The sequence below is a fragment of the Agelaius tricolor genome, unplaced genomic scaffold (assembly GCF_023055355.1).
Source record: "Agelaius tricolor isolate 1412-34295 unplaced genomic scaffold, bAgeTri1.0.p SCAF_36, whole genome shotgun sequence".
NCBI classification, from domain to species: domain Eukaryota; kingdom Metazoa; phylum Chordata; class Aves; order Passeriformes; family Icteridae; genus Agelaius; species Agelaius tricolor.
In genome coordinates this window covers 960,147-982,941 of record NW_027269296.1, presented here as the reverse complement: position 1 = coordinate 982,941, position 22,795 = coordinate 960,147, and the positions used below count along the sequence as shown (strand labels likewise).

Genomic DNA, 22,795 nt, shown 5'->3' with positions numbered 1-22,795 from the left:
CTGGCACACGGCTGGGCTGGCACACAGCGATCACCCTGTGCTCCACACCCCTCCGGAGAGCTTTCAATGGGTTTTCAGCGAGCTCAGGTCCTCCCACCCCATCCCGCCCCATCCCATCCCTGCCTGCCCACCCTTGTGGTGCCAAACTGTGGCCAAGAGCACCGGGGCTGGTAGCGGGATGCTCTGAATGAGCCGAAAACCAGAGCCTGCAGAAAGAAGCGACAGGCGGGAGGCGGCGGGGCCATTGTAACCATCGTTTATTGATCCACATGGCATTGACAGGAGTACACGGCGGCCGAGGCCACGGCCACGGCCCGCGGAGCAGAAACGACCCCAAACCAGAAAAGCAGAACTGTCCCCGAGCCGGGGCTCTGTCCCCACGCCAGCCCCGCCGGGCCCGGCTGCTCTCGGGGAAGCCGGGAGGCTCCTCCAGCCGCAGCTTCCCCGATGGCTTCTCCAGGAGCAGACCCTCCTCTTCCTCTTCCTCCTCCTCTGCCCCCCCACCTCCCCCCTCCCCAGTGACAAGTGCTAAAAATCGGGCTACATATTAAATATAGGGCATTACCTTCAAGTAGGGCTGGGGTATTACACAAATAACCACATTTTTTTGGTATCACTAGCGTTTTTTTTAATGTCCATCGTAAGACACCATTAAAAAACCCAACAACTTTAGCCTTCTTTATCTACAAAGATCTCTGATCTCATCTCCTTAGTCTGGTGATCTTTTACCCTGCACATACAAGTATTAGAAGCATTATTAAGAATCGTATCCTTCAACACATTTAAGAATTATATTATTATAACAAATAAGACCAAAAATTAGATTTTATAGTTAAATATTCTGTGAGCCAGACAAAGGGGCTTTACTGTACAAGCGATTGTGCATTCTTTTTTTTTTAAAAAAAGCAAATTATAGTGCAAAGCAAAAAACATTGGCCTGTCTCGTGACCATTTGCATACAACAGAGGTGCATCTATTTACACCTTCACATGACAATATGTCATAAAAACAAATTGTTGCCATTCTTTTTATTATTTTCTCTTTTAAAACTCATTACAAACAGTCTTAAATTAACCTACAACTACGAATGCCTTGTTTCCTTTGTGCTTTCAACCAGTGGGACAGGATGACAAATGCAAAAAGGCATCAAAACACAGGCTGCCCTGTCCAGCTCCAGAGCCGGCGAGTGCCGGCGCTAAGGCAAGTGGAGGTTGCAGTTATGCTGGGGTAAGGCTTTAAAAAAAAATTATTATTATTATTAATGTTATTATTATCATTCTTATTATTGAAAAGAGTTGTTCTTGGTTGCTTGTGGAACTCTGAGTGGTCATGGCAGCTCTCCAGGGCAGCCAGGATGTGCTGCTCCAGCCTCGCCGTGGTAGTGCAATTGCAGCGCTCTGTGCTGAGGGTGACCGGCTGCCAGCTGGGAGCTGGGACAGGTGACAAGGCTGGGACGCTGTGACTGAGGCACAGGGGCCGGGAGGGCAGCTCTGGGCCTTCGGTTTGCTTGTGTTTGTGGGAGAAGTGGAAGAAGAAAGCCGTGGTTACTGGTGGCACTGGGGCTGGCACTGTCCTCTGGCTGCGGGCAGGGCTCTGCAGGGCACTGGGCACTGCGGTTATGGATCCCCAGGAATCTGTCTGTGCCCAGCCCTGCCAGCACCAAGAATCCTGAATCCAGCCCCTATTCTCATGGCAGCAGAGGGCACAGGCCTGCAGGAGGTGACAAACCCAGTGTTGTGATCAGAGCTGGCCTTGGAGGAGCCCACAGCTGCCCCCACCATGGCCCTGTTTGGTTGCAATCTCTGTGGTGCCAGCTGTGAGGGTGTGTGGTGCTTGGCAGACCTGGTTCCTGCAAATGCCACCTGATGCCACCGACACCAGGGGCACCTTGAGTGCCCCCTCTTCAGCTTATTCCTCTACAGCAAGATCCCTGTGCTCGGGGTCACCTGGGGAAGGACAGGAGGGTGAGGGGATGGAAAAGGCTGCACAGCATCAATTCACGACATTCCCACCACCAGGAGTAGAAACTGCTCCTTTCTCCAGATCTCAGAGCTTTCAGGATGAACTGACACATGTGAGGCAAAATAAAAAAATTGTGTTAATCCTCTCTGGGTGAGAGCATGGGAAAGGACCAGAACAGAATTATGATGCTTTGCCACCAGCTGTGAGTGTTGCCACTCAGAGGGGACGGAAGGAACATCTGGAAAATGGTGGCAAGGCTGTGCCAAAGGTTCCTGAGCCCCTTGGAAGTGCATCTCAAACGTCTCAGATTGTCCTGAACGCCGCCTTCACTTCAGCCACCATCACTGAGGTTTGCTAAGGGGAGCAAAGAGCTGAACGGTGAGGTCAGGACAAGAGAGCAAACAAAACAAAACAAAACATCTCCATAAAAAGTACATCTTGTGTGTAAACATGGAGGAGGGGTCAGCCAGGCCGGGGGTCAGCCACATTACTGATTGACAAGCGACGACAGCGACACCAAAATGAACAATACAACTTGTGTCGTCAACAAATAATAACAATAATCACATCACAGCTCTTGTTCACGTGGCTGACTGAGCCCCAGTGCCCCTGGCTGTGCTGAAAACCCCACTGCTCTTTGGTGCTCAGGGACCCTTCACCAGTGGGGAGGGAAGGACAGGAGACAATGGGGATTTTTCTTTTTTTCTCCTTTTTTTTTTAAAGTTAACTTCGGTCCTCCTGCACTGGCAGAGATGGCTCGGATGACTCCCTGGTGTCTTCTCTTCTCTGAACCATTTTGCAGAGAAAGGGTGAGACTCTCCTCACTTCTGAATGCTTTGTGTGGGGAAGAGGTGCGAGTGAGATGAATGAGAAGTGTTCTGCAAGTACCAAACATCTGATTCCACACGTCCTTGGGGTTTTTTCCCTATGTACAATCCACATACCTAAAACATATGAAGGAACCACATCAAGCGACACATTCAAGCCTCGTGGGTGTTCACCTTGAAATGTAACGAAGGTCTTGGTTGATCTTCGCTTGATGTTTGCATGCAGAGGATCCTTAACTTTTGGTTTGGAAGACTTTGGTTTAACTTTTCCCTTGGCATCACTTTGGTCGCTCCCAAAAGGAGCCACGGCGGCTGATTCAGTTAAAGACACGGGTGCCCAGCCGAGCTCCTCCTCAGTAGGGTCTCCAGACGGACTCATCCATCCTGCCCGTGGTGCTCATGGTGGTGGGGGAGTTGCTGTGGCTGCCGTCGGCGTCCACGCCGTCGCTCTGCGCGCCCAGGCTGGCGTTCATCAGGTTGCTGCCCGCCGAGGCGCTGGTGCAGGACGAGAGCATGCGGGTGGGCGAGCGCTCGCCTCCCGCCACCATGGAGAACTGGTAGGAGCCCGAGGACGTCCCGTAGTACAAGTGGTAGGGAGAGGGGTTGGCCTGGAAGGGCCCGCTCTGGTTCTGCGTGGAGCTGGGGTACGGCGGCGGCAGGTAGGTGTGGTGGAAGCGGGTGGTGGCGGGCATGCTGGTCATGCTGATGCCCCCGATGCCCGTGGCCGAGGGCGTGGCGGTGTAGGGGAAGGCGGCGGACATGGCGCCGGGGTAATGCATCCGCGGGTCGGAGAAACGCGTCTCCGTCAGCGCCGGCAGTGTGGGGAAGGAGCGCTCGAACTGCCGCGGGTCCGAGAAGGGGCTCAGCTCTGACGTGCCTGCCGGGGTGCAGGAGGAGAGGGGGTGGTTAGAGCGTGGATGCCACGGGACAGAGAGAGAGAGGGAAATGGCAAGCGTTTCTCACAGCGGCCTGTGAGACATTTTAGGGAGTTGGAAAGATGTGATAACCCGTTGAGTATAAACAATTTGCAGGTGGTGTTTTTCTACTTCGTTTTCTGTTCCTCTGAAGGACAGCGTGTGAGGAAGGTGTTTTTGTTAGTTAGCCAATAGATTAGAACCTATTGTACCACTCTATAAAACCCACGCAGTTCTTTTGAATAAAGCCTTCTTGCCTTTTCTACCATCCTGCCTCTCGCCTGTTCCTGCCTCAATCTCAGCACAAGAGCGACATTAGAGCATTCCCAAGGAATCAGAAGGGAAAGCACCTCTTGGGTCTGCCAGGGAAAAGAGCTGAGGGACTTAAATAAAAACCCTAAACCCATTTGTTTAAGTTGCTCCCATTTCCTGTCCTAAAATTTGTTGTTTCCTATCCAAGAAGGGACACGGCTAAGCTGACTTCTCTTAGGGGTCTATTCATCTCAGGCAGATTAAAGCAGCACGCCCCATAAACACAGAAAAAAGATGTTTAGCCATGACATCAGCTGTGTAGTAAATAAATGGAGGCAGGCCCCAGACGGCCGGGCCCTGGGATCATCCATCCCTGCTGTATACACACACACACACACTCACACACACACGGAGACAGGCAGGAAAAGCTGGAGCCCAGACCAGCCTGCTAAGCCTTCTTGTGGGTGGCCTGTTTGTGCTGATACCATCAGGGGATGGAGCTGATAAACACACAGCTGAAAACTCCCAAGCCAGGAGCCACTATATCCCTCTGCTCGAGTTCTCTGTGTATTTTTCTCCTTCCAAGAGGATAAAGAGAGTGAGAAATTCAGGCTCTCTGCTGGGGGAAGGGAGACTCGGGGCGGTGGGAATGTTCCCCAGCTCCATTGGATGATGGAGCCCCCCACGCCTTTTCCTGGAGGTCTAAACCCAAAGGAGGTCACAGCCAGCTTGGAACTGGAAAGGGACCTTGGCTTGGGATCCCGTCCTCCTGCAGGAAGGCCAGGTTAGAGGTGGGAACCCACAGCAGAAGCTCCTTTGAGGAGCTGGAGCCATTCCTGTGGCTCTCTCAGTTGTCCCAAGGCTGAGACAGAGCCCAGGAACCTCTGGCCTTGGTGCATTAAAGCAGAGAGAAATTAGGTTTGCTCTCCAAGGAAAGCGTCCTTCAGACCACTTCTATTTTCCTCTTGTTAAAAGCAGGGCCTTTTTCCTTTGCTAGTGGGACACCATCCAGCCTCAAAGTGACTTTTTTTGGTCGCCATCAGCTGGATTTTGTATCCCTCAGAGCAAGAGAATGTGAGGTGAGTATGCTAAACACGCCTGTTGGTTTTGGAAATGCATATACATACAAACACGCATCCAGAGGATTGTGTGGCTGCTCTGCATGCACAAGGACGTGTGTTTTAGATCTATTTATTACAATGAAGCATTTTTAACTTCTCTGGGCTGGCGTTCCAGGCCCCAAAGCGTTTCCCCAGGAGAAAACTCTTGATTTAATCCCTTCCAGCTACCTAGTGACACGGGCACGCTCTGGAGGAGCAGGTATGGAGGGGATTTGATGTGAACCTCCCTTCTGATCCCAGGTGAGTCCTTCAGCCGTGGAAGGAGAAGGGGAGGATCCTCCTTCCCTCGCCTGCAGCCCTTTTGCGGGCGCCCAGCAGCGCCTGCCTTCCCACGCAGGCTCCACGGAGGGGAAAGGCGGGGGAGCACCTGGTTTGTGAACGTGGCTGTGGCTTTGGGGCGAGATAAGAGAGGAGCAGAGCTCAAAGCTGTCCCGAACCGCACTGCTCTGCACACGCCCGGCGTTGGAAAGCGCCCGTGGAAGCGGCTGCCCGGCCACAGGGCCGACCCTGCTCCGTGCTGGGCTGGCTGGAAAAGCACAGCAGTGGGAAAAGCGCTCCCAGCCTGATTTCACAGCCCAGCAGGGACCCGTCCCAAAGCCGTGCTGCAGCCACAGCTGCTGCCAGGCACTGAGGTTTGAGGGAGCTGAGGTTTGGAGACCAGCTCTGCAAGAAGCAGCCTGACCACAGCCCCGTGGTGGTAGCAATCCAGCAGCATCACGGCTTGAGACGGGACCATGGGGCAGAAATCCTGCCTGCACCTGGACTGGAAAGAAAAAGTGCTCTCTTCTGAATGCCTCCCCTTAAACTTGGCAGCCCTGTACTGAGAAAAAGCAGCCTCCAAATCCCCCTCAGCCCCCAAAGCACCCAGATTGTCGCTCGCTGCCTTCCCAGATGACAATCACTCAGACCACGCTCCTTCATTACTTTTCACGGCTCCATAAATAATATTCCATAAAATGCAAATCGAAATCAAACCTGAGCACTCAGGGCATATTTCCTTTTTCCTCTATAACTCACTCAAAGAGGGTTTTTTTTAGAGGCTACATTTTATTGGCCTGAACGTGCACCATTTGGCAGTGGGTCCCTGCTTCTAATTTGGACAGAAGCGTGTAAGAGCGTTAATTACGGGCTCTGTCTGTGATGGGCAAGGCACAGCGAGGCTGTGGGGAGCTCTGCCAGGCTCTGAACCCCCAGAGCACTCTGCAGGGCTGTGATCTGCGAATTTTGATCCTTCAAAAAGCGAATCCCTCAACGCGAACCCCTCAAATGGAATCCATGCCCAGCAGAGCCATGAGGCATCCGAGTGGCCGTGACCAGCTCACTTTGATCCCCGCCAGCCTTGGGCTCTAAGTCTGGCCCAGAATAAAGCTCCAGCTTTACCTGACCGGAAAAGCTCTCAGCTTTTCCCCGAGGCTACAAATAAACTCCCAAACTCTAAAAACAAAACCGCGGCGGCCCCGGCCCTCGCAGGGCACGCCTGAGGGGGCTGCGGCCCCGCCGCCAGCAGGGGGCGCCCGCCGGGCCGCGGGAGGAGGCGGGAAAGAGGCGGGAAGGAGGCGGCCGCCAGAGGGGGCCGGGGCCTCGCCATCGCCTCAGGGCCATGCCCTCAGGGCTGCTGCTGTGTCCTGGGAGCTTCACCTCGGGGCAGCCCCTCTGTCCTGTGTCCTTCACCTCAGGGCTCCCCTCCATCCCATGTCCTTCACCTCAGGGCTCCCCTCCATCCCATGTCCTTCACCTCAGGGCTTCCCCTCCATCCCATCTCCTTCGCCTCAGGATTTCCCCTCCATCTTGGTCCTGGCCTCAGGGCTTCCCCTCCATCCCATCTCTTTCACTTCACAACTGTCCCTCCACCTCAGCACTGTCCCTTCTATCTTGGTCCTTGCCTCAAGGTTTCCTCTCCATCCCATCTCCTCCACTTCAGGGCAGCCCCTCCATCCTGGCTGCCGCAGATCGGAGCCACACAGCCCCAGCGCCTGCCCTGCACGCGAGGAAATCTCCACTGAAACAACCCCAGCGAGATCCAATTAAAACACGGCCATTAACACCCTCCATAACCACCTAACTCAGCAGCAAGGACCCTCTGCCACAGCCAGGTTCAAACAGCAGCCTGGAGCAAGCAGCTGCTGAGCAAAGCCAGGGAACAAGGAGTGGGTGAAGCTGCACCCTAGGACCTCACATTCCCTTTGGAATCACAGCTCAAAATGGGCTTAAAAAGCCCCTTCTTGCTGTCCCCTTCCCCGGCACACATCACACACATCTGCTCCGTAGTACTGCCTCCGAGGATTTACTACGGTTTTCCCTCGCTTACTCGCCGTCCAGCCCCCATTTGCTTTTTTGGACCCTGGCAATCCGAGCTTGAGTACTTCAGTTGTCCAGTTGCCAATCAAAATATTTGAAGGAAATGTTTATTTTCTTCTCGAAATCACACCAGCTGCTGCACTAACTGAATAAGCCCATTTAGCTGTAAGAATTTAACCATTGTAAGAGTGAATTGAGTCCCCCAACTACTCCAAAATCTGACCCAATCTATCAGCGGAAATGTCAATGTTTTGGATGGGAGTTTGGGGAAGTGTGGAATGTGTATTAAATAAAAGCCATGTAAAGGTCAAAGCCCTGATTAGTAATGCCACTGTCTCCTCCTTAGGGCTGAGCTGCCCCGGGGACCGCAGAGGCCAGGACACACCCCATGATTTAATTGTGCAGCTGCAATTTGCACCTTTTGAGGACCCCCAAGTCCCCCCTGCATGAGGGGCCGGATAGAAACATGCTTTGAAAGCTGCTCAGCCCCTTTCCAGATAAAACAACAGCACTGCAGTGACACAGCAGCTCCCTCTCTGTCTTTCCTTGGGTGGGTGGCCAGGACATAAATGCAAAGAGATGTCCCTGATGGGAGCCAAACCTCAGCTGGGTCATGGTGGCAAGGGCTGGCCATGAGGTGGGAAGGGCTGGTTTGTGAGGCTGCCAACCACAGAGGTTTCTCTGGGTGTGTTCAGCCTCCTCCCTTCAGACCACGTTGGGTTTAGGAGCTGCTTCGGATGGAGTGGAACTGGTCCCTGCACCCTGGCAGGGTCAGGGCTGGTGGATCTGCTCTGAGGTCCCTGGAAGCCTTTGAGATGAGGCAATGAACCCTGCAGATGGCTTTAGGGATTGATGTGCATCCATCCCAGAGGAACAGTGGGTGCTGCCACTACCTCCTAACCCAGGAACACATCTGCTCTGCCTGGAGGGAAGAAAGGGCAGCAAAAGCAACACCAGGACCTCTTCAGTGCTGCAATGGTACCCAGAAAAGCAGCTCACCCCAGGCACATGGCAGAGCACAGCACTGATGTACAGCAGGATCATCACTATCAGATCATCTGGGGCCAGGCAGGGACGTGTGGAACCTGAGCAGCTCCTCAGCACCCCAGATACCACCTGGTCCCCACCTTAGAGATGTGGGGAGCACGCGGTGGCTGGTGAACCCAGTCAGCAATAAACCTGAGCTCATGTGGATGTGTTACACAACAAATACTCACAGTGTGTGAGACACACAGAGAATAAAGGGAATTTAAAGGGAATGTAGATAGCCTGGCACTCTCCAAGTGTATAGAATATAAAATATCATCAGCCTGGCCATAGATCACTGTTCTAATTCTAGGCATATGTGTGCCTTGTGAAATTGTCATGAAAAATCTACCCCAGGGGAAAAAGCCCTGCTTTCCTGTCTCACTGCACAATGATTGACGACAATGTAAACACTAATGATACTTTATGCTTCTGTGTATAACACACCAGCATGTGTGTGACAGTGGGAACAGACATTCCTGCTCGGGATATACCTTTGGCTGTTTTTTCTCTGCTCACTTCTGTCACGCTTGGACCTCCAAGCCACCTTTGAGCATTTTTCTGATCTTTGTCCCTCTCCGCTTCTGACAATAACTCCATGTGGGAGCAGGGAGAGGCAGGTGGCCAAGAGGAGAGAATCTCCATGGAAAGGTGCACGAGATGCATCTGATCTGTGAAGGCCCAGCTCATCTCTAGAGAAGGCGCCGCTCTCCTCCCCACCCACGCATGCAGGCACGCTCTCACGCCTCTGTCACGTATGTTAACAAGTTCATTTGTTTCCAAGTCAGGGCCAACTAAAAAAGAAAACGGCCCCTTCCTCTCAGCCCACGTAAAACAGAGCAAAATATATTTTGGGGGAGGAGGGGAGGTGTTGAAAAAAAAAGGAGGGTGTGAACAGCATCCGTTGTTACACGCCCATGGAGCAGGGCTCTGTATCTGATAGAACCAGCTCACAAACTGGGTGCACGGACTTCCTCTGCAGCCTGAAAAAAAATGCAAACCCCAAACCAAAACACAACAACACACAGGTCCTTATCACAGCATCGCCAGGCACCACCTCTACACTGCCAAGCACGTTTGCTGCTCAGTTTTGTGATTCTCCCTGAACACCGTGTGCTGCCGTGCACTCACACACGCAGGCCCAAACCCACCGTGCCGAGCAGCACAAACCCAGCCAGCTCCTGGGTCCTCTCCCACCCCAAACACACTGGGGAGCAGCAGAGCAAGGAAAATCCCAGGTGTTCTAAGCTCAGTGAATCGTGCATCTCAACCTCCTCTGCAAACCCTGCCAGCTCCATCGGGATGCTCCAATTCTCTGGACCCATCCTTCTGGGGATGGCCCAACTCCTAATTCCAGTGTGGATTCATGCAGGACCAGTTCAGGCCCATGTCCTGTGCCTGCAGTGTCCTCCAGAGCTCACATGAGCTCCTCTGCCTCGCCGTGTTTACCCCCTCGATGTATTTACACGGAGCAACCGGCTCCGCTCCCCGCCTGCCCTTTGCTAGACTAAACAAGCCCAGCTCTCCCAGCTTCCGGCACAGCCTCGCTCATCCCAGAGCCCTCTGCCCGCATCCCCCTGCCCGGCACATCCCGCCGAGCTAATGAATAACGGTGCTAATTGGAGCGGGTGGGTGGGCTGAGCGGGGACCGCGGGCACTCCCCTCCGCCCTGCCCGCGCTTTGCTCTTTACCTGTATTCAAAGGGTATTAAAACAAATTAACAAGCCCTGACTACATAAAAGGAAGCTGCTGGATTTACAACCCAGCCTGCAGCTAGACCACCTTGCCTGCCGAGCAGGTTTGGGCCAGGCCACGTCTGCCATGGGAATCCCACTGCGGAGGGGTGATGGCACAGGGGCTCCAGCGGCCAGGAGCCCGGCTGGGGGCTGCCCACCCCGCTCTGAGAATAGCACTGCAGATCCCAGCACTCTGGAAAACCCAGGATGGCATCCCTGAGGCAAATTCCAAGGGACTCCTCGCTGCTCTGTAAGGATGCAGCACCCGGAGCTGTGGCCGGGGTTGGCCACATGTCCATGGCACAAAGGCAGCGGTCGCAGGTGCCTGGACTCTGTCCTGGGGGAATCTCCTGCTCAGCACTGCTCTGTGGCTCATCTGTGACAGTTCCATGCCAAATTCGCTGGAGGGACATCACAAATGTAAAGGAGAGGAGCAGAAAAGCAGTTTAAAGATAGACACAGAAGCCTGAAAGCAGGCAGGAAACCCATCTCGAGCGTGTTCCTTCCTTTGAGGCTGAAGCTGAATCCCACAATATGTTTTCTTCCCACTAATGCTTGCCTAGCTTCCTTTGGAAACAATTTAGTCTCTGCCCGTGGTAGAATGTTTTTATCCATTAAGAAACGGATATTTTAAAGAAACCATAAGTCAATCTGGACAGGGATTAGGAAGCAGCAATTCAGTGTATTTGCTGGGCCCATAATTCAGGACTTAACCTCAGAGCAGCCACGTTGCATTTCGGAAACAATAGGGGCACTTGCTGCCTATGCCAAGAGGCTTCTTAAAAGTAATGTAATACTTTAAAAATGTATATTTAAAAAGAAAAAGAGAGAGAAAGACTTTACTTTAAAGGCATATGATGGAGCATTCTGCTGATGATAAAAATGTTGTGCTGGCCTGAAGTAATGGGTTGGGAATGAAGCTGAGTGAATTCCAGATCAGGAGATCTGAAGCTCTTCAGTGAACACAGAGACTCCCAAAAACCATTCTGCAGGCACTAAGAGAGGCTTGCAAAAGGGTCTGACATTTACTGTCCTCCCTGTGAAATCAAGGGAGTTTGGCTTCTCTGGAGCAAAAACAAGAGTGTGCGGGGGGACATGAAGTGCCTCAATCAAAACAGCTCGCTCTGGTACCGAGGAGATCCAATCTAAAATCCCTTTGCAATTGTCCTGGTGAGCACAAGGCCCCTCCATGCTGCTGGACAAGGCACACAATTGCTTTTGAGTGGTTGAAGATGTTTCCACCACAGAACTCGGGCATGGGCGGTCCTGCTCTGCTGTGCTGGGAACAAAATGGTTCAGCCTGAGCCCCTGCTGAAACACAGGCAAAGGAGGACACAGAGAACTGGGGAGGACGTGTGTCTGTCACCAGCCCACCTTCCCTGAGCCAGGGGGCCCCGAGAAGCAGCTGAAGGCAGACAGCAGAAGTCCCTTTAACATCTTGCTTCGCTTCTGAGAGCTACTTGATTTTTTTTAAGCTAAAAGGCAAAACTGGACTGAAGCAGGCACGCAAGGCTCTGGCTTCACATGCCCCATAATAAGGAACCATTTCAAGCCATCCTAATGACAGCTTGGTGTCTCGCTGTGGGGATGGCAGAGCTGGGATTCCTAACACTCACATTTTCCAGACCTCTCTGGTGAAGCATGGGGCCAAATCCTCAAAAGAGGCTCTGCTTGGTTGAAGCCTGGGAAGCAGAGCTGGATGGTGATGGGGGTGTGCCTGTCTGACCTACCCAGCACTGGGCCAGATTCTCATCACAGCTACAGGGGTGATGCCAGAGTTACCCTATTTACTCCCAGAACAGCACAAGTGGGAATGAGATCTGGTGTGTGCAGGGTTGCCAGTGTCCATCCCATTTGGGGACAGGCATGGGAAGGGATCAAGTCTCTGCCCATCTGAGTGGGGCAAGGCAAGGCCAGAGCCACTGAAATACCCTGGCACTGGAGAGAGCAGGATCCGACCCGCTCGCTATCAGAGCCGCGCTCTCTCCTCCCGATTTCCTGGCATGCCCTTCAGAAACCACCAGCTTTCTCCTACCAGGAGGGTTTTGGTTTGAGACCATCTAACCTCAGCATGATCATTTTACATGGGGGCTATTTATAACCTCCAGGGGCTGCTTTACTGAAAGCCTCTGCGAGTGGCTGAGGGCCAGACCCTTCTCCCACTCCCCGCGGCGCCCTTGCCGTGATCTCCACCACAGCCACAGCTTTCCCTCCTCAGGAGGAGAGATTGGACTGGGCCAGAGCACACACATCTCCCAAGAACCCCAGATAAACACTGATAAACACTGTCTCCTGCCTGCCTAAAAACCCAAACTCCACGTGCCATGTGCAGGGATTTGAGGTGCTGGGATCCCCCCACAGTGGCTGATGCTGTTCCTGAGCATCCCAGCTCCAGCCTGCTTTTGCCAGGAGCGGATTAGGAAGCTTGTGCAAACTGCTTGGTCAGCAGGACAGGGAAGCCAAGCACCCCTGGCACACAAGCAGGGGGAGCTGGGCGCTGCTGGAGGGAAAAACCTCCCTGTCCCCCTCTTAATCCCTGCACAGGGATGCTAAAAACATTAACCTTGGGAAGCACCCCGTGGAAGATAGCGGGGGCCGGATGAACCCCAGCCTGCCCCATGGCCCCTCCCTGCTGGTATCTCGTTCTGCTTCCCACTAATCGGCCTCTCCTGTGTGTTACCCAAGAACGTGCCAAGTCGTGAGAATTACAGGCCTGTTAACTCCCGTGTTGTTCTTGGCACGGGCCGGGCTCCACTTGCTCGGGTAAAAATTATGATCTTTGTGAATAAGCCGTGTGTGTGTGTGTGTGTGTGTGCAAGAGAAAGAGGGGTTTTAAAAATGATGATTATGATTGGTCATAGCCAGAGCTGTGTCAAAAGGACAGGGCTGAGATGAAAATGACTGAGCTGCTCCTGCTCCGAGTTACGCTGGTAGGAACCCGCAGTCATTTTAAGACGGTTCCTCCGACTCGGGAACGAGGGAGCCAAGAGCCGAGCGTGCACAAACCGCCTTTTGCAGCATTCCTGGGACTTCGGATTCACTCCGCAGGAATGATTTCAGAGGCTAATTTTGTGTGTCTCCACTCCTGCTGTCACTTGACATTTGGGAATTTGGCAGGGGTGGTAGCTTGTGGCCAACTCCATTTTTTTTCTCGTTGAATTTGTGTCATCACCTGATTCTTTGCTCCAAACGGCGCTCTTTGGGTTTCTGGCACTGCAGGGGGCTGTGCTAATTTAAAATACAAATCTTTTTTTCTTCCCCCAAGAATCTCTTTCTTTATGATGCGGCCAACGGGACAAGCCTAGAAAACTCTTTCTCTCTCTCCTGCTTTTTTTTTTTTAAAAACCCAAACGATAGTCCTACACAAAATGCCCGTGTTCTTCTCATAAACCTTGCTAATATCAATGAAAATTCCAAGCATGGAGATTTGCATTTCAATGAGAAAGAAATTAAATTTTCTCTGTAATTTTGGGTTGGGAGGAGCAGCACAGCTTTTACAGTTCGGGTAACATTTTCAAACATGTTTTTACACCCAAAACTCCCTCTTTGCTAATGACACTGAGGCTTTCAAACAACCATATCCCTTCTGAAAACACAGCACGAGGGTTTTGGGAGCTTTTTCTATGAAACTTTCCCAGAAGGGCCTATTCTCACCAAAATTCCAAATACAGACAGCTTAAGTACTGTTCCTTGAAGCCCTGTTAGTATCTCTGCTGATTTCTGAAGGAAAAGAACCGGCGAGACTAAAAGTGCATGGAAAAGCAGCACAGAAAAGGATGGGAGAGTGGTCTCTAATTCATCCTGGTGGCATCTGCCTATGCAGAAAGACAGGAGCAGCACAGCAGCTGAGGTATTTTAAAGCCTTGCTTAGTTTGGGACTGAAATTCCAGGATTAGCAGCCTGGTCTCTGTCAGGTAACTCCAGTGGCAATTCCTGCCCCTGTCCTGGCAGCAAGCTGCGGATTCCTGGGGAACGCCCAGGGACTCGGGCGCTCTTTGCCGCTGGCAGATCTGGGAAGAGCAAAGCTCTGTGTGTATGTGTGTGTGCCCGTGCAGGTGTGCATCCGTGTGGGGAATTATGCTGGAGCTGGGCGAGGGATAACCACACTTGGCACCCACACAATGATAAGAAACCGTTGGGATTAGCATGTAAAGCACGGAACACCCTCTCTGGCTGATGCATAACCATAGCGCGGCTGCCTTCATGTCAGAGGAGCTGCTGGGTTCAAAGGGTGCTGCTCTCACCTCCCTCACGCTCCTGATGCTCATTTGTTCCTCAAAACCCGGCTCTAATGGTGCAAAAAGTGACTTAATGGGTGCAAAAAGGCTTCCAAGGTCAAGAAATCCTCCTTAACCAGGGGAGAGCCAGACTCCAACTCTAAAATCTCTTCCAGGGGTTTGTTCCCACTCAGCCATGCCTGGAAGACGAGGGTTTGGGAGTGACACTGGGAGCCCCAGGTGGTTACCTTGGATTGGAGTCTGAGCCTGGGAGCCGAAGTGGCTCGGGGTGCTGAGGGATCCACGGGGGTTGGGTGTTGTCGGGGTGACTCTCATGGACTGGCGCAGCCGCTCCAGCTCTCCGTAGCGGTCCGTGAAGGGTTTGGCTTGGTCTTCCAGCTTTTGTCTGTGCCCTGGAACATGATAAAAGAGTCTGGTATCTGATCAGCTCCCCTTTGGCTGCAGCAGCCTGGTTACACAGGGAGCCAGCCTCTGTCTCTGTGGTTTGCTGTTACTCACACAGAATAATGGGTGCCAGCCCTGGCAGAGAGCAGCTCCCGGGGCAGGTGGACACAGAGTGACCCACATGGGAGGCTCCAGATCATCCAGAAAGTTTCCAGGCAAGGAGCTGGATCAGGATGCCCCTGCCTGAGTGACCAACCTCCCCCAGCCCTCACTGACTCTGAACACGGAGGGGAGACATGTGCAAGGCAGGAGAAGCCATGTCCTTGCAAATTGGTGACTGAGGAACCGGCAAAAATTGAATTTTAAGTATTTTCTGCAGCATTTGCTCATTGCTTAAAGAACAAACTCCCATCTTACTCCAGCCCCCTCCCAGCTGTGCCCACCCAGCTCGGTCAGAGCCAAGTGGGGCTGGAGGAGGCGCAGGAGGGATGGGATCAGCCCTCGCTGGTACCACACCTTGGCCACCTCGCTTTGCTTCTCTCTGTTCCTCTTTCCTCCCCATACAACGGGCAGACTAATCACCCACCTCCCCCAGGCAGGGCAGCAGCTAATGAGCGTTCATAAAGCACTCCCAGCTCCTGAGGTAGCAGCTGCTGGCACAGGGCAATAATTATTAAATTTATGCTAATTGTCCCGAGGCGAGAGGCGCATGAAACGCACTTGATACATAACTTTCACATTTTACTGGATTAATCATCGCCAAACAGCTTCGCTCTCTCTGGACCAGATTCCAGTCTCAGTTACACCCGCACAAAGCTGGAGGGGCTCCAGAGGAGCCCCAGCTTCACATCAGAGCGGGGTTCAGACCTTGGCTTCTCCTTGCTCTTCCCCTGCCACAGCCAGACTGCCCCCAGCACCCCCAGCTCTCTGCACCTGCCACGGAGGGACCTTGCCCAGGTGGCACCGCCTCATCCCGGCTCCATCCCAGCGCTCAGGGGCACTGGAGGTGTGCAGGCACGCCGGGAGAGAGGCTGGCAAGAAACCCTTCTGCAGCACTTCAGAGAGCTGGTCCTTATCAGATCCTACAGCCCGACATCCACCAAGCCAAGCTCAGCCCTTGGTGGCTTCTAAAGAAGAAAAGGAAAGCAAAGCAGTGCGTTTAGAAGGCAATGAACGAACGCAGGCACCTCTCACCCCCCTGCCCTTCCCCCTCACATCTGCACAGCTCTGTGAGCTGTGTCAGTTTATAGCAAAGTCACAGAAAGTCCCCACACTTCCCCCTCCCTAAATCCAGCGTCTGGTATCTCCTGATCTCCCACTTGCCTGGCTGAGGCTGTGCTTGCCAGGCTGGCTGTGGGGATGCTGGGATGGGAGGGGAGCTCCAAGGGGAGCTCACACTCCCAGCTGAGCTCCATGGGTGTCCCAGCAGCAAACCCGTCCCAGCCACAGATTCTGAGGTGCTTTGACCCCTCTCTGCTCTCTCCACAACCAGGTGAGCCCCACCATCCCCTGCAAGCTCCATAATCCCCAGATTTCCAGGGATGCGAGGGTCCAAACTGAGGGAAAACATGCTGGCACCAGAGAGGAAAACTTGGGGAGGACAAACCCAGCAGAAAGCAAAACCCCAGCGGTATTTTGAAAATGTATTTTCCCTGCTGTGTGAAGCAAACCAAGGAAACCTCAAAGCAAGACCATAAACGATCTATTCTCATCTCTGTGTGTCCCCAGACCTCAGGCACCTCTGCATTATCCAGGGCCTTCGGAGCTGTGAGCAGCATCTGTCACGTAGTGCTTTCTCTGGGGGTAAAGTGTGTGCACTGAGATCTCTTGTTTTAGCCCACATTTTATTATTTCACTATACATTTAAGCGCAGAAGAAGAAAAGTAGTGTTATATTTCACCTTTACCCAGTTTCTTTGGGCAGAGCTTCGCAGGAAAGCCAAAAAGGACTTCAAAGACCAAGTTCCTCAGAAATCTAATGAAAATTAAATTCCCTTCCTCTATCTCAGCACAAACCCTATCCTGTGGTGGTATCTGGCATGTGACAGGGAAAATCCTGAAAAAATATATCAAGTGATCTCTATGCTGATAAAGTTTAGAAAGATTATTCAGCCATGCAGCCCCACCAAGGGCTTCATGTGCCTGTATCATGCTGCACTGTGGTTGCTCTGGTGCCCACGCTATTTGAACGTGGGCACAGTCCCGTGAGCTTTGCCAGCCTGGAGCAAACACATCCAGAAGGGGCTGGTTTGTGGGGAGACCCAGCAAAACCTCCCAAACCCCTGAAACCATCCTGCTGAAAAGAAAGAGGAAAACTTGACGCAAATGTAAGGGAAGACAAACACAGGGGTGGTGGGATCAGGGCTCTTCCCAGCCCCTCTCCCGTCTGTGTCTCACCTTGTCCCCATGTGTGGGATCTGGCAGCCCCAAACCCTGTGAAACAAGGCAGAGAATGAGTTAAAAACCACCAGCTTGGCCTGCCAGCCCTCTTTAGCTCAGGCTGTCTCCCCAGGACTTCCTGCCGCTTGTCACTTAGGGCTGGGGACGTCAGACTTTGTCACGCAAGAGAGAATCGCTGTTAATGGGTTTCTTTCATCAGAACAACCTGAGCTTTTGAATTTCTGCAGCGGTTGGCTTCATTAAAAGCCCTTCCCCATCTGCCCACAGCTGTCACGGAGAGGAAACCAGTGAACAATAGCTCATACCTTAGAGAACAGGAAGGTGGTTTCTACCTTCACCCAAGCACTGACTCAAAGCCTCCCGAAGCCAGTGGGTGGATTTTCACTCAACTTCAAACAGCCCCAGCCCTCATCCCAAAAGAATCTGTCTGAGAAGCCTTAATCACCCCAACCTGTGAGTTTTCGGGCACAAAAGGCACTGCTGAGGTTGGAGATTCTGCACTGCATTTCCAGCTGGGCCACCACTGGCTTGTAGGTCAATATTTATGGAAACAGCAGAGCCCAGCATGGTCAAATGGTGGCAGCTCCTGACCTTGGGCACTCCTTGTCAGCAGCGCCAGGGTTTTAACGCTGGATCGGGTTTCAGAATCGGTTAACTCCGGTATTGAACGTGACATGATGTAAACATTGACAGATCACCTACGATCCTGATGTAATAACAAGATCTGTATCAGCATATCAAACAAACTATCCCATTGAACACTTCCCAGCTGGAAGAGCCGACGTGAATTTGACACTTTAGGCCAGTAATAAGAAGCATACTGGAAGTTTTGGATGTTTCCTTGGAATGCAGACAGTGAAGCAGTGTGTGCCACACGAGCTCAGGCCCTCAGAGCTATGATTTAAAGACATATTTTCTACATTAAAATGTTTCAAAGACCAAACAGAGTCTCCTCTTCCTTCTAGGAGTGTGCAACCTGATGTGGCTTCCCAAGCCAGGACCAGGACGGGGTTTCCAGGCTGTGGAGGGGGAGTTCCAAAAGCAGCTGATTTCCTCAGATTACTGAGATGCAGAATATTAAGTTGAGCACAGGTAGAAAGGGGCTCCAGGAACTTCATGGCTTGAGCGACACCAAAATCCCAGAGCCGAGAGATTTGATTGAAGCAAACTCTCAGTGGGGTGAATGGGAGCCCCAGTTGCCTGATTTCTCTGCAGATGGAGTGAGATGAGAGCTGGGGAGCTGCAGAGCCCCCTCCCAGCCCTGCTGGGCTCAGAGCTGGGTGTCACGCTCACCCCCAGCCCCCGGCTCAGCCCCGCGCTGCCGGGAGAGCAGATGGTGGGAAGTGGCTTGGCCCTCCCCGGGAGCCTGGCTGCGGAATGCTGGCGGCAAGCTGGAGCGGAGGAAACGCCGAGGGACGTTCAGGAGCACACACACACACACACACACACACACACACTGCAGATCATTGCCTCAGCCCAGACAGGAGGAGACAGAGCCAGGAGAGGGTGGCATGGGCTGGCACAGCAGCGTGAGCCACGCTCAGCCTCCTTCAAAGCATCGGAGCATCCCCCTGGCATTCCACCATCCTCCCACCAAGGCTGTGCTCAAATATTCCCAGCCTCACTCCAGGGCTGAGCCGGGCTCACCAGGAGCAGTCCCTGCACATAAAGCCATGGCTTAGTCTCTACACGTCCGTGAGAAGGGACCACAAGAAAGGAATCAGCAGTGGATAAAACTCTGTCTCAATGTGCAAAACACCTTTCAAATCCCTCCTCCCGTGGCCCTCAAAATAGGTACTTCAGAGAGACACGCCAGTCCTCTGCAGAGGCTGGAATTTTTTCCCAGTCTGAGTCTCGGCTAGACTATCAAGTCCCAGCATGTGCTCCAGAAAGAAGCCACATGTGAAACTCCCGTGTTATGGGAACAGCAGGCCTGTCCCTTGCAGCTGATGCTGGGCTGGTTTCACCTTTGCACACCTCTAGCACAGGGCAAGAACGTGGCTCAGGCTCTCCCTGGAGTCCCACCTCCAGCTCTAGAGCTGCCAATGGGAAATAACTCCTGGGTTAGTGCTGCCATGGGAAATGCCCAGCCAGGAAGAATTCAGAGCAACCCCACTGGCAGGGAAGGAGGGAGGACAGTGAAGAGGAAGGAGGGAGGACAGTGAAGAGGAAGGAGGGAGGACAGTGCAGAGCTGGGAGCTGGAAGGGACTCAAACGTGACGCAGGATGACGGAGGTGCCCTCCGAGCCCCAGCGAGAGCCAACCCCGCTGCTAAAATCAGAGCCCAGGAGTTCACAGGAGGGAGCAGGAGGGAAATGTTGGGAGGCACCATCCCTTGTGCTGCTGAACAAAGTCAGGCACAGATAACTCATTATTCACATGTTTGAAGTGGGCCTGCTTACGCCATTTGGAAGGAGAATCAGTCACGGCCGGGCTTTGCTTTGGTTTCCTCTGGCTTTCGTGAGACACTGCTGCTACTGTCTTTCTGCAGCTCGGGGAGAAAGGGGAGTGTGGCGCAATGCGCCCCGGCTCGCTTGTCCTGGCACAGCCTTCACACCAACAACCAAAGGAAAATAATATTTAAAGGGGTGGGGGAGAGAATTAGGAAGGAAAAAAAAAAAAAGAAAAGAAAAAAAGGCTGCTAATTTATAAAGCTTTTTTAGCTGGTGGTGGTCTGAGATGAATTGGCTGCCTCTAAAAGGATGAAAATAAATATCCCTCTTTTTGAAGGAAATAGGCTGGCTCCGGGCCAGCTGGCAGGAAGCACAGAGATATGTTGCATTTACAGTAGGTTTTTAGTGTCTGAAGCTCCAGCAGCGGGAGAGATGTTCGTTCTGGGCAGGCTGGGATTGATTAGGAGGCTTTGGGAGCCCCTGATCTCCTCTCACTCCTGGCTTAGTGCTGAGACCTCGCCTCTGCCTCTCTCCCTGCCCGCCCTGTGCCCACCCTGGCAAGTCTCTGACAAACCCTGTTGGGGCCTTGGATTGTGCTGGGAGACCCCAAAACTGAGCCCTCTAGAAGGAAAACAAAGCAGGGCATTAATTTAAACAGAAATCCACGGTAGTGCTTCCAAAAGCTCCAGGGACCCAGGAGCTGTGGCCCATTCCCAAATCAAAGGGAAAATCACGCCCAAATTTCCACACAACTGCAGCTCAAATGCCTGAAGGACACAGGATCCCTATTTCCAGGGTTTCAAGAGTCTTTCTGGATTTACAAAAATATTTGAAGCCCTTCAGAACATAGGGGAAGCTGAGGGTATTCTCAGTGGTGGGTAAAATTCATCAGGTTTAAGCATTCAGGCCACTTGTGCCTTGCTGAAAATCCCCACCAGAGCTTTCCTGCCTTTTTCCATCCAGAGTAAGAACTCTGAAAATCTGCCCCTGAGACTGCAGAGTGAACTGGGTGGGGGTTAAAAGTTGTGATTTACAGATATGAAAGCTGCAGCCCGGGCGTCACAGCGCAGCAGGTGGGCGCACATCTGCGGGAAATCGGGCAGCTTTCAGAACAGGGTGCAAAAACCACCAGCCCCGACGGCCTCTCTGCAGTCACTCCCCGTTCCAGGAAAGCAAAATTCACTTATGGGCTGTGATCTGGTTCTCATGGAATCAGGAAAACTCCCTGATTCCAAGATTTCTGAGCCGGGTGCTGGGAGGAAGCAGACAGGTCTCAAGGACATCCAGCTGGTATTGCCTCAGCCCCGGCTGAGATCAGGTTTTCAGATTCCATAGATCCATGGAGAGATGCCAGTCCCAGTGAGCTCCTGCTGCTATCTAACAACCTGGACTGGGACCTACCAGTAGAGCTGGTTTCTCCCAGATCACAACCTGTTCCATTAGGGCAAGCACATCAAATTCCTTGGGGTGACACTGGTTAAGGACATGGTGCCCGGGATGGGGAGGACCGGCTGCTGGGCTCAGCCCTGTGCAAGGAATGTGCCGTGGTTCAGCTGATGGAGCTGAGATGTCCCTGCACTGTGGGGAGGGAGCAGCAATTTGCCAGCCTGGCCTGTGCTGTTGGGAACAGACCTGAGTTTTCTCAAGGTTTGAGGATGCTGAGCGCTGCTTTTCCCCTCAGAGAGCTGGAGCTGAGCCCTGCATTTGAATACTGATCCCCTGCATCCCAGGACTGAGCTCCAAGCTCCATCCCCAGAGCCTGGCTGGTGTTGTCCTGCTGGATATTTACTTTGGATAATAGCTGGATAATAGCTTTGCACTGCAGGAGGAGCCCCAGAGTGATGCACAGCACCCTCATCCTCATCCTCATCCTCCCTGCAACGCTGCTCCCCAAAGCCAAGGGAGCAGAGCTGACCATGGGGAAAGGGGTTCCCTGCTCCCACATCTGATTTGGAAAAGGGAACCTCCCGACACAGAGGTCCCCATCCCACTGCCACCATCCCTGGAGGCTGGGAAGGCACCAGGGGCACTCCCTGCTCGCTGTGTCCCTCTTCTTCCTCACCTCCCTGCCCTGCTCCCACTACAGCAGAGACACTGGAAAGAGTAAGAGAAAATAATGCAAACTCATGTCTGAGCCCCTTCCGCTGCAGGAGGTGATTTCTGATTTATCTCTGCCTGCAGGACAGGTGACTGCGCTCCGGCAGCGGAACAGAAGGGTCGTAGGAACTCCATTTCATTTCACTCTGAGTCAAATCCTCTTCCTCCCTCTGCCACATCATTAAAGTGATTGGTTGCACTGATAAACCCTTTCGGGAGGGAGAAACAAGATGTGTCCTGCCTGACATCTGATGTGATCTTGTGGTTTTGGTTGATAGTTCTGGTCCTTGAGCTGTTGTCTTCCCTGAAACGAAACTTGCCTTTTAGCGCTGGCAATTTCTTTCCCCCTCTCTCCTTTCCAATCTGTGACTCTTTGAATCCTGCCCAAGGGAGCTGGGGCCACGCTGCATCAATGACCCTGCAAATCCTCCCTGCCAGCCTCCTGCACATCCCCTGCTCCCCCCAGGAATTACAGACAGGTAAACTGAGGCACGGGGCAAAATGCTGCTCCTTTGGAAAGGAGTGAAGCTCAGCAATGGCCTTGCTGCAATGCTCAGAAAAATTCCTTTTTTGGTGCCACCTGCATCCCATCCCAGCCCACTCATCCTCCTGCACGGCTCCCTTTGGATCGCGCCGCTGGATCCAGCAGGAATTTCTTTTGTTGTGTGTTTGAATTTGAGTTTCTTGTTTGTATTTGAATTTCTTTTGCTGTGTCTTTGAACAGCCCCTGGCACAACCCGACATCGAGCACCACCAACATCCTCCTGGAAAAAGCCTTCAATGCAACTTAACCCCCCCAACATCCCTCAGTGACCACCAGATCCCACCAGAAAACCTTTTTGATCAGTTTAGTCTCTCCCAAATTCGGGATCCATGCCCATTTCTCCGTTCTGAGTTATTTCCAAAGCCACCCCAGGGCCAGGTTTGCCTCTTCCACCCCAGCCGAGAACCATGCCCTGGGGTTTTCCCAAAGCTTTCAAAAGCAGGAGGTGTTGCAACCAATCCCAACAAAGATTCCTTTGTAGGACGCAAGCAAAAATAATTTCCCTGTTCTGACTCCCAGTATTGCTGCACTTAGAAAATATTGGAGGTTTTCAAGTGAAAAGATTTTGGAGTTGTTACGCAGCAGGCGATTGGAAAGGAGAGGT

At 52.7% G+C, this 22,795-nt stretch overlaps 1 protein-coding gene across 1 annotated transcript in view; it reads right to left on the bottom strand.

Moving 5' to 3' along the window:
• Positions 1–529: 529 nt before the first annotated feature.
• RUNX3 (RUNX family transcription factor 3) overlaps positions 530–22,795 on the bottom strand; it is a 34,719-nt gene continuing 12,453 nt past the window's right edge. The window contains exons 4-5 of the mRNA XM_071453173.1: positions 14,602–14,766; positions 530–3,666 (exon numbers count right to left, since the gene is read on the bottom strand). Coding sequence (XP_071309274.1) covers positions 3,143–3,666; positions 14,602–14,766 — 689 coding nt within the window. The 3' untranslated portion in view covers positions 530–3,142. The remainder of the gene's footprint in view (positions 3,667–14,601; positions 14,767–22,795) is intronic.